At 31.3% G+C, this 12,415-nt stretch overlaps 1 protein-coding gene across 3 annotated transcripts in view; it reads left to right on the top strand.

The window, feature by feature from the left end:
- Positions 1-12,415, top strand: part of LOC107455136 (multiple PDZ domain protein) — a 100,269-nt gene that overhangs the window by 61,776 nt on the left and 26,078 nt on the right. For all 3 annotated transcript variants that reach the window (XM_016072601.4, XM_071183861.1, XM_071183860.1), the window contains exon 2: positions 7,147-7,321. In XM_016072601.4, coding sequence (XP_015928087.1) covers positions 7,180-7,321 — 142 coding nt within the window. In that variant the 5' untranslated portion in view covers positions 7,147-7,179. The remainder of the gene's footprint in view (positions 1-7,146; positions 7,322-12,415) is intronic.

The raw sequence follows: 12,415 nt of genomic DNA, 5'->3' as shown, positions 1-12,415 counted from the left end.
TTTAATTTAATGTTTTTTATTTTTAGCGGCGTTTAAAACAACGCTTATGTTTCTGAAAATGAAATAAATTACTTTCTTAACCTGACCTTCCAAATCTAATATCCTTTACATTACATGAAATAAGTCTATGCACGATATTAGGATCATAAAATGGGAAGTTAGGTTACTGCGATGAAACTGAATTTTGAAGATAGTGCACTATCTTGTTTTTATTCCATCCGCTTTCCCCAATCTCATTACCAAAACAGCCTACGGGGCTATAAATCAAAGTTCGGGCATTTTACAACCTGGATGTGAGTTAAAGCAAGTTTATTTACGATGGTTCAAATAATGATGATTAAAATTATACGAACTTAAAATAGATTCCAAAATTTGTAAGTGATGCAGTTGCATGTTTCATTAGCAATAGTTGTGGGCATTTCGTAAAATGTAATGATAACAATCAATGATTTTAAATTTTAATGATACTAAGATTACGTGTACTAAATATTCCTTAACTTTGGAAAATCTTTTTGCTTAATAAATTAACATTCTAATTACATTTTTAAATAATTTTTCGTACATACGATAATTTTAAACAACAAATTTATGGGAAAAGCCATCGGTTAGATGATTGATACAGGATCCTTGTACTACTCGCTTTGATTAGCAGGGGTCTGTCCAGACATTTTGTGTAAGGTCCTGCTTTTGTAAAATTGTGTAAAAAATTACTCGTAATTTGTGAAAATAAAATAAGTGTTAAGTCCCATTCTTTCAACCAAGGTCCTGCTTTTATGAATTCGAGCAAATAGGGTCCGGTTGTTGCAAAAAACTTTTTCAAAGAGTTTTTAAATTGCAAATAAATACAAGATTATGGTCAGCACTGTAAAATTATAATTTAAAAAAATTAATTTTCGAAATTAAACAGCAATTTCTGCTTCTAAATTAGAGCTGCAACATACAAATGTTTGGTATTTAGCCCATACTGCTGAACGCAGAATATTCATTTCGGACGAATAATGGAAGAAGCGTCTGCCGGAGACAAAACTTAATTCGCTTACATCCATCTTTCTTGTTTTCCCCCTGGGAAGGGTTTATTCGATTAACAAAACAATAATGACGATAAACAAATTTGTGAAGGGTCCGATTAAAAGAAAAATCATTTTGTGAAGGGTCTGTTTTTAAGTTGAAATATTTTGTGAAGGGTCCGTTTTTATGAAAAGATATTTTGTGAAAGGTCCATTAACGGACCCAAATTTCTTCTAAACAGACCCCTGATTAGTAAATAGATAAACTAGAAAACCAACAAGTAGTTTATGTTATACATCCGATCGTTCTAATTTCTATTTATATAAATGATCGTTTTATCTTTATGTATCTAATCGTTTTTCTTATATATATTATCGTTGTATCTTTATACACCTTATCGTTGTACCATTACTTATCTTTGTATCTAATATATCTTATTGTTATAAATCTTATTGTTCTAATATTTACTACTCACTATTTCATGAGTAAGAAAGTGAGGTATGATCACCAAGATATTTAGCGAATATATAATTTGATGTAGTGAAATTGTAATAACATTTAGTGGAAATATAATAAAATTAAATTCAAATATAATAAAATAATTGCGTTTGCACTTTAAAGTATTTGATGAATTATTTTAAGTATGGATAAGTTTAAAGTATTTCATCTGTTTTTTGTATAATTTTTCTGTATTCTCTGTTTTGTATTCTCCTCATTTCCTGCAGCTTCAGATGTACCATACCAAATGTATTTAGACATGAATTAAAACATTATGGGTTAATTTTCCTTCGGTATCTTTCAAACAGCAAAATATAACTTAATTAAGTATGATTCTAATGATATTTTCAAGTCACCGTGCAATATTTAAGTCCGAAAAGACTCGATATTCAGGTATGTTCTACGCAAAATCTTTACATCATCTATTTACAGCCGCATGGTGAATATAGGGTTTGCCACAGGCAAAAGACATATCACAACAAATGTCATCATAATGCTCACCTGAAGCTACTATGGGTTGTTCTGATATTGGCGTATGGCTTTACATGCACTTTCAATGCTCTCTCGCGAACTGGTTCATACGCGATTCACAAACTTATGTGCATTTTTCTTACCATCCTATAGAACTCTGAATAAAACCGCCGCTACTTCTACTCTACGCTTGATGTATCTCACTTTTCGAAGGAGAAGAGTTTGAAGTTGAAAAAAATAATGTGACAAATATATACCTTAATTTCAAATATTGATTTAAACTAAATATCATGCATACATGCACTAGATTCACTCATTCTATGGAGTACTAGATTATATGAGATATTTCGTAAGCGTATAGTTCTCAAAGATAAGATTTGGTTTCCTGTTATTATATTATATAATTTATTTTTAAAATTATTTACTTCATAATACAGCAATGAAATGGATTTAAATGTTGCTAGTAGAAACTGAAACTAATGAATGTAAGTTAATTTCTGGAAATACTTATTTTAACATTTACATTTAACTTTCTCTTAGAAATATTTGAATGTTCAAATACAAAGAATTAAACGTTTGTTCAAAAATCGTTAGCAAACTTTAAAATCTCGTATTATTTGAATATGATATCAATTAACCCAAAGATGAAACTCAAATCAGAAAGAAATGCAATGCATAAATAAATAATTCGCCATTAAGTTTTTTTTAAGAACAAATTATTTTTGCAATATACAAACCTCACATTCATAAATAAAAACGTGCAGTTGTTTTTAATTTAAAGAAAAGTAGGTTGTTTGAATGAAGTTTTTGAAAAAAAGAGCCCTTTTTATCAACAGAAAAAGTAGGTTTACTTAAGATAATGATTTAGATTAAAAAAACAAAATGGAAAAGGAAGAAAAATTGTCATATGAATTTTATTCCGCTTAACAGTTATTCAAAAAAAAGCAAAAGAAAAAATTATAGCAAAAAACAAGTGGCTTGTTAAAATATTATCGTTTTTAAATTCTGCCTCATTAACCAAAACGAGTTATGCTTTATAAACCCTAAAAGATTACAATTTGTTTCAGTATTTCATTTTTTTCAGACTTAAATTTTTCGAGAGGATGTATTTAAAAAAAAAACCTGGTTGAAAATTTTTCAGAATGTTTCAGATTTTTGGATAAAAAATCGATTTATTTATGCTTGATTTACTTATGCTTACGCTTAAGTGAAAGAAGAAATTAAATGATTTTAAAACTCTGTCGTTTTAATAATGAAATATATAGATAATTTTAATATTGAGATGTTTTAATAAACATTATATTTTTGGTAGGAATCTTTTGTTTGTCTACTCAGAAGACTGAATATAGTGCGCTTATTTTTTAAATCGTCTATCTTTTGGAACACAACTTTGTACTTTTTTTCCCTGTAAACACAAAAAAGTAAAGAATTTAAGTCTAGATACACTGTTAAAATTTTCATTCTGAAATTATGGTAAAATAACTGACAGCTGTCTGTCCATCCGATTAACCGTAAAAATTACGGTAAAACAATTTTTTTTCCTCTATGGTTTTGAAGCCATTTACAAAAAGTATTTTTATAAAACCATGAATACAAAACTACACGGTTTTTTTAAAATTTACAACTGACATTTTTCAAAAACGTAAAACCAAAGTTATTATTTAACTAGACATAGGAGCTTGGCTTTTCGTAAGGTAATGGACATTGAAGAGTGCCGGATACTGGAAATTCTTCATGTGTAGAAGAAAATAGTGTGGTGTCTACACTAGGACTCGAACTCCATTTCTGCCAGTCATGAGACTGACAGGTAAGCCAGTTCGGCTATGATCTGTACGCAGTTGAAAGGAACTAAGTAGATTCATTAGGTGGTTCTAGTTGGTGCGATAAAATTCTGCTTGTTTAACCGTATTAGGTGAAAGCAGTTGATAAACAGTTTTCCTCAAACTTGAAAGTTTGATTACCGTTTTATTTATTGTTATTTGACTGTTTTGATTAAGTACGGTAAAATAACCATGCAATAAATTGTTATTTAAGCATTTTTTCCGAGAAATTGCTAACAGTGTATTACAAATCTTCTTCGTTGGGGAAAAATTGCTGTTAGGTTAATTTTCAGTACACTTTCTTTTATTTCCATCTTATTTTAAATGTAACACACTGCTTGTTTATTCTTGCTGGAGGGCACTACAAATCAAAAAATATAGTAAAAAACTAGACACTTACTAGATTTTAAAATTCTGTATCTCAAAATGAACAAAAATGGAGTTTTCCGCTATTCAAATAAGGTCATATAAACATGTTTATTGCGATATTGATTTAGATGCAGCGTAGTAAACGCTCAAATTACCAACAAGTTGCTGAATAATCAAATACTAATTTCAACGAAATCAATATTTGAGAGCACGCTTCGAAAAATTTCAACAGACTTCAGCAGTTTTGGCGTCTCCCTGCACACGCCAAATCAATAGCTTAATACAATTATTTCAAAACATCTCTAGGGAAAGAACATCGAAACGGTGATGAGAAACAACGAGTAGTTTGTAATTGAAAGGCAGCCTGTTAGTTAATGAGGTGGCGAAGTCTGATGCTGATGTAAATTAGGAAACGAAACAATAACAGCATTTTCAGAATCATTATCTCTTTTCCTTAAAAGCTTTATTTCGACGCTGCATTTGCTGTTTATTAACGAGCTTGGCCGTGAGCGGAATACATTTACAATGTTTTGGCGCCAAATTTCCACGCAATGATAGAGTTTGAAGATTATTTGGCTGTGATAACGTGTAAATTAATGGTATTTAAGGATTATCCTGTAGTAACGTTAGGACAATGGCTGGGAGTGAATTTGAAATATATTTAAAGGAAGAGGAGCGGTTTCAAATGTCAGTGCAAGATGACTAAGATTTACTTTTGAAATTAATGGTATTATAGTAAACGGTTTACTGAACAAAAGGCATTAGTTTTCAAAGCATTTCAAGCACTCTAAAAATTAACTTTGAAACTAAACTAAAATGATCACTTCTAATAAATACTTTGTGCCAAATATTCTATGGAACTACAAAATATATGAATGTATTTACTTTTAGGTATTTAAGTTCTTTTTTTTTATGTATGGGGCACATGAAAAGCGATTTGGGAATACCAAGCAAATAAATAATTTTATCATTTTGCTTCGCTGAATCTTTAGAAGTATGTTTTCTTTTAAGAACTTGTAAAGAGTTGTGGTTGCTTAGGGGATGGAGCACTCGCCTCCCTATGAGGGGAACCGGGTTCGAATCCCAGCAATGGCTGGAGGAAACGAATTCCGCACCCGACCTTGCACCAACCACATTGCTGACGTAAAATATCCTCAATTGTAGATGGGTTATCTTGGTAGATGAGGATCTTGGGTTAACGTCTCCTCGCCATCAGACTATCAGTGCTAAGTTTTTGTGGTTTTCCTCTTCATATAACGCAAATGCGGGCTAGTTCCATCAACAAAAGTCCTCCACAAAGGCAAATTTCTCGAAATACTTGATCAAGGAGTTCCATTGTTTTCTGGATTGGGTTAAAAATCAAAGGGCTACGAAGTTGAACATCGGTAGTCGTGAACCCAAAATTGGGTCGGCTGTTCGACGACGGTTATAAAATAAAAGAACTTGCAAAAATCTTTCAGAAGAACATAATGGATTTTTTTTCGATAATTGATGGCGCCCATTTAAAATTTTAATTGAATAAGCCATATTTTAAGGATAAGAGTTTATATATAGTTACTATTGAAAGGAAACAGTGGCAAAGTAACTAACCGTGTCAGGAATTTTATTACAATAGATTGAAGCATCTCATATATTATATTGTTTTTTTTAAAGATAGTATGAACTTAAAAAGACTTCTTAAAAAGCAATCCCGGAACTGCCTTTTGTGAGTCAGGGGCTTAGGGAGGCTAGAGCTACACAATCATTTTGTAAAAAAAAAATGTGCTCACTATTGAGAACAAGGCTGCCTTTACTTTACTGACATGCTGGTACTCATCGATCTGAAGGTATATGCTCTTTAAGTCTTTAAGTTACTACTGATGACGAGGATCGAACCCCAGTGCTATTATCTAGCTCTCAGTGCCTTTGCTATTGAGTAATACTGGAGTAAATTGTTACTATGTTCAGTTAAGATATTTCTGTAGTAAGGAAAATAATTTAGTTTAAGTATATTAGTTCGAAATAAAAAAAAACTGTAACAGAACAGATAGTGTATGAAACATCCGGCAAAACTCGATGTAACGAGTACGGCATATTTTGAGAACTTTTCGAGTGACCCTGAAATTGCTACAACAAAAGATGCAATATTTCTGCAGTTATAGTACCTAAAACTTACTAAATTTTCAATATTGCAACATTTTTTTGGAAAATACAATTTTTGCTGCTCTAAACTGCGAATGAAATTCTGAACGAAATTCTAAACTGCAGGTAGGAACTTTATTTACATCGCACTTGAGCTGCACAATCGGCTATCGGCGACGTTCTGGGAAACATCCCTGAGGATGATCCTAAGACATGCCACCGCAATTTTGATCCTCTGCAGAGGTGATGACTCCCTTGCTTTAAGAGCCCTGCGCGCGAAGTCGAACACTTTATGGTAGAACAGTTTAATGAGGAACGATATCGCACACCGTCGGTTCCTACGCAGGCTGATCAAAGTGGTCACCCACCCGCTTACTTAACGCAGCCAGTGATGCTTGACCTCGGTGTTCTACTGGGCAACGTATCTTCACGATCAGTCCACTTCGGGGCAAATTTTAAACGGGGAAAAAAGGAAAAAGAGAAGCTATTTTTAATTATTTCTGTTATCAATACCAAAAATGTGAATCGAACATCATTTCGCCTGATTTCTTTCGTTAATTAAAAGGATAGTAAACGTCTGGGCATCCTCTGAACAAGTCATCTTCATTCCTACTTAAAAAGATCTACTACAAAATCCTGTGGCAAGCCTCAAAAGGATTTGCCATTTGATTTTGTCCCTCCTTGATATCTTGCTATTGAAATCAACATTCAGTGTTAACTATGACATCAAAAGTTATTCTACATTATTATGGTGGAATCAATTTCATTGCTATTTTCACATTAAATAGTGCATTTGCTTGTAACGAAAAATTCACCTTCTGTAGTTTTAAATCCTATTCACATTATTTTTATTTTATAGGGGAAGACGTGTGATGGGCAGTGGGTGGAGGCTATGGATCTGGAGGAGCTGCATTTTGCGGATGATTCAGCAGATGATCCATACGAGGTTGTGCTTCTTCCAGACACCAGTAGGAGGATTGCTCCTCATAACAGACTTTCGCCCGCACACGCCTGCCTACCTTTGCCTCTAAAAGGTAAATTATACCATTTTAAAAAGTATAGCATTCCTGAAAGCTTATTGTTTATTTATATTTATCTGACTATAGACAGCGAAGAGCCATTACATTATGAACACCCTGCTAATAACATGTAGGACCACCTTTAGCCCTCAAAACTGCTTAGCACCCGCCGTGGTATTGATTCCACAAGGTGCTGATAGGTAGTCTGAGGTATCTGGTACCAAGCGCTCACCAACTGGTCCTGCAATTCCTTCACATTGCGAAGGGGTAACGTGGCAGCACGAATTTGGTTTTCCAAGTAGGACCATAAATGCTCTATTGGATTAAGGTCAGGTGAATCTGGGGGCAAGGACATGACTTGAAAGTCACTGGAATGTTCCTCGAACCAATCCATGACGATTCGACCCTTATAACATGGTGCATTATCCTGTTGGTAAACACCATCCCCCGCAGGAAAAACTGTTGCCATGAATGGGTGAACCTGGTCTGCAACTATGTTCAAGTAGCTTACAGACGTCAGGGATTGTTCTATGAGGATTATGGGTCCTAATGTGCCCCATGAAAACGTTGTTCCTGGGTGAGAAACCATGAAAACCTGGTGAGCGCATTGTTATAGATGGAGGGTGGTCATAATGCAGTGGCTCTTCGGCGTATACGTTAACACTTAAACAAAGAATATGGTTATTTTGTCTGCAAACGAGCCTTGAAACAAATGAGAGATGATTATTTGTTTAAAAAACTTAAAAGGTTAATTGATTTTTGTAACATTTACTAACTACTGGAGTTTTTTAGTACCACAAAAGAAAAATTTTAGTGAATCATATTTCACACTGAATTACAGAAGCAAAACTACAGGGATCAGAAAAACTTTATTTCTAAATGAGCTTTCTCGTTGAAAATTGCACAGAAATTGAATCTAGTGGAGTGAAAATGAAATAAGAAGAATAATTTCTGATGATATCAGATAAATGTTTTTTTATGTCCCTTACACTATAAAAATGGATACTCAAATATCACGAAACTTTCTTCGTTTTTGACGAAACCGTTTCCTAGCATATGCTCCGAGCAAACATTTCGTCAAAGTGGCGAAACTTCTTCAAGAAAATGAATTTCGTTAAAATTAAATAAATATTTCATAATTCTTTTTTTTAAAGAAAAAAGAAGAAAAAAAGAAACCTCGTTGGAGAAACCTCGAATATATCGAACTTCTCTAATAATTACTTTAGCATGAGCACCATATAAGTGGCATAACAACAAAACAAGGACAGTCAGAAGGGAAAAATAAATTATAGTTACGCCCGAAGCAGGATTGGAACCTCGAATTTCTCCTACAATGAACTATGATGAGGTTTCGAGTTGAGGAAACCTTTTCGTCACATATTTGAGAGTTCATGTTTCATCACAAATCACGTGATTTAGTGACAAAATGATTCTTAAAATTAACGAAATATTGCCCAAGGATTGCAGCATCGTCAAATGTGAGAATTTTATTTCTGAAACTGTAATTTTCAGGCAAAATATTATTAAATATTTTACTGAATTTTTTAGAATAAAGACAAAAGTATACAAATATTGAATATGTTAACGTAAAACTATTATTTGTTTAATTATTGCTTTGTTCATAGACTGGAATACAAGCAAAATTTATAAAAACCATCTGTCCCAAGAAAAAAAAATTTTTTCTTCATATTTTGGATATTGTACCGCAAAAACCAAATAATAAGATACAACTTGTGAAATATAATAATGAAAGATTGAAAAAAAAAGTAATATCGCATGCTCAAAACATCTCGTTTATCTATAAAAGGCATTTTTATACTTTAAAAATCCATAACTTGTTAAATATTTATGTAGAGCAATGCTAAATTTTGTATCAGCCATCGAATTAGAACCATAAAAGATATCACGCAAGAAAAATATAGTGAAAGTCTCTTTTATGTAAGAAATATTTTATATGCTAAAATATATTGTGAAAAGCGTAGACTGGAGAGATTTTATGGAGCATCTTTTCATATGTTGTCAATATTTTGATGTAAAGTGCTTTTCAGAATGCAGCGCTTGCACTTGTAAGCACGCACTCCTTTTCTTGGAGTGACACAAAAATGAACAAAAATTTAAAATCTCTTTTCAAAGATGAGTAACATCGAAATCCGTAAATGGATGTTGAATTTTATTTTTACCTAACAGCTCTATACGTCCTTTCAGAGATAAGGCATTGCACTTAATGGTTTCCGTGCTTGAATCTAAAAAAATGTAAAAGAAATCGAATTTTTCTCTGATATAGTGATATGGAAAATATCATAGTAATAATAATAAAACACTCAGGAATTGCATTTAAATTTTAAATTAAACAATTGCTTAAGTCAAACTTAAGTTCCTTGAAATAAAATCATAGATACACACCGTGAGAAATGGATTAAATTAAGTTTCAAAACTACTGGTACCCAGAGTTCCAGTATTTTTATTGTAAAATTTATATTTACGGTTACATTTTATAGAAAAAATCTGTCTTACAGTAATTATTACAGAAATATTTAGTTAATCACTATAATTAAATAAATACTACTGTGAAACATACGGTATAAAATTTTAAGGTAAAAATGAATTTAACTGTAAAATAGATTTTTCAGAAGCTGCACTCAGGGAGAATGTAATTTTACTTGAAATTTTTTTGCATTGCATTGGAACTTAATTTTATATTGAATTCACGTTCATTTATTTATTTCATCAAACATTGTATTTGTAGAGATTTTTAAATTCATGTGCTCCTTGGTGTCAAAATGTTGAGGTAATTTTTCAGAAACTGAAAAAATTCCGTCAGCTTTATTTAGTAAAAGGAAAAACTGCATGATTATATGGGGTGTAAATCTAACAGCTGAAAACTTTGAAATAGGGTATTTTAAATGTGCATATGCAACTACTGAACCTCGATGGTCGTTAATGAGCATATTGCTCGCTAATATGCAGATGTTTTAGGCTGATCTATTAAAGTGCAGAATCAAGCATTTTCAGCATTTTACCTTGGTAACGTGTGCACAATGACACCTTCTATTAAAGCTTTAAAGTTCATTTTTCCTGTAATAATTTCTTATCCCGAGTACTGTTTCTCTCTCTCCCTTGTTCATTTGGTTTCAACAGTTAGTTTTCAATTGCTTGATGATTGATTCTATCTACCATTTTTTTTATTGTCTATATGTATTAATTTGTATTTTTTAGATACCGAAATTGAAATAAATAACTTCAGATTAGTTTAAGTTTGCAAAAACTTTTATTTTAGCTCCAACAAATATTTTGTTGCCACTTTCACTATTGTCTTGTAGGTAATCAACAGATTGTCAATGTAATTTGCAGATTACTTAGGTAATCTGAGCATTAAAACAAATTTTGACACTTAAACAGATCAACCTAGTTAAACTGCTGATTGCATAGATTTTAAAAAAAGCACCATCTCTTCAAATTTACATGAAGTAACAAATTATACGCTATTGACTGTGCAGTATATACCTTTTTAGTTCCTTTTTTTACATTTGTCGTGAAAAATATTTTCGTGTTTAATAAATCTTTTCATGGAAATTTACTTATAATGAGAAGTTATAAGAATTTTTAAATTGACTTCTACTATTATCTATAACATAGATGTTGCTTTTTGAGAGCTTTAGATTGCAATTAGAAAAGCTCTTAACATAAATCAATGTTATCTAATCTGTTAATTATTCAAATAAGACGCTTGTTATGTTTTTTTCCTCATATCATAAGAAAAAAGTAGTTATATCAGTAATATTTTTTTTTAAAAAAGACAAGATATCATTGCGAAATATTTAAATAAAAAAATCATTGAGATAAAATGGTACAACGAAATTAATTGATAGTTCGACAAACAATATTTTAATTAATGCTCGACAACTCTGAGTTTAAGATTCAGAGGAATTTACGTATTTTTTTAAAAATTTCAGAATAAAGAAACGAAACAATATTTATAACAAATATCTTTGTTTTTGACAGAAAGATAGAAACATTTGCTTTTAATGTAAGCGGAATTCCTAAAATAGAAGCGGATTTAAAATTTTCCATCCTTTGAATATCAAAGCTCAGCCTGGAGTGAATTTTGCTTTTTTAATGTTTGATCGCAGTCAGAGTAATCCATTTCATGAAGTGCAATTGAAAAAAAAGCTTTACGGTACAGAAAACTTTTAAATTGGTTCCAGTAATGATTTCTTATTCTGAAGAATTCAGAAAGAAAGTAAGAGGAAACTTGTCAGATACTCCAAGTGAAATATGAATATCTTTGTTTTCACTTCTTAAAGGATCTCTTCACTAACATATTTTTGCAGGTCATCAATGCAGAAGTAAAAACTTCAGAAACTTTTTGATAAGACAAAGTGTATTAAAATAAAAAAAAAAGAAATCTATTGAATAAAAAAAGTTTTATTATTACTTAAGGAAGTTGGTTTATTTTGATATTTTCATACGGAATTGTTTTGTTAATTAAACCATTCAATTTTTTTATACTTCAAAGTAGAAGTATGAGAATTGTTTTTTTTTAGTTTAATTATAAAGATTTTAGAAATGATAGATTCAGCTAAAATAATATATGTGGGTATTAAAGTGGGTTGAAAAAATATATTTATTTTATATCTAATAGAGGTAGCGTGAAACAGTAGTTAACTGTGGTAGTATTTAGAGGTAGCCTTAAGTAGTATAATTAAGATGGTTTTCTGGTCTAGAAGTCTGATTCAATAGTCCCATTTTTAAAATTTCTTTAAAGTGAAATGAAAGTTATAAAATGATTTTCCTGTTTAATTTTAGTTATGTTAAAGTTTTTCTAGCCAGAGATAATTATAAATTATCATATAAAAATGATGGCGATGATAGAAGTGCAAGCTATGCACTAATGAACGGGCATTGGAACTCCATACTGTTTAATTTGAAGCAGATGAGACCAAAAATTAACGATTATGTATAAGAGTAGCTATAATAAAAATCAAAAGTCAAGAAAGTCAAAAATCTGTAAAGATTCATTGTTTACATAATGGTGCCCATTTAATGAAAAAGATACACAAATCGACTTTTTCTTGACATTTAAATGTACATAAGAAAAAAACTGCAATT

Source organism: Parasteatoda tepidariorum, chromosome 10 (genome assembly GCF_982258835.1).
Source record: "Parasteatoda tepidariorum strain Cologne lab strain chromosome 10, Ptep-v5.0, whole genome shotgun sequence".
Classification (NCBI taxonomy): domain Eukaryota; kingdom Metazoa; phylum Arthropoda; class Arachnida; order Araneae; family Theridiidae; genus Parasteatoda; species Parasteatoda tepidariorum.
This window is presented reverse-complemented; position numbering and strand designations above follow the sequence as displayed.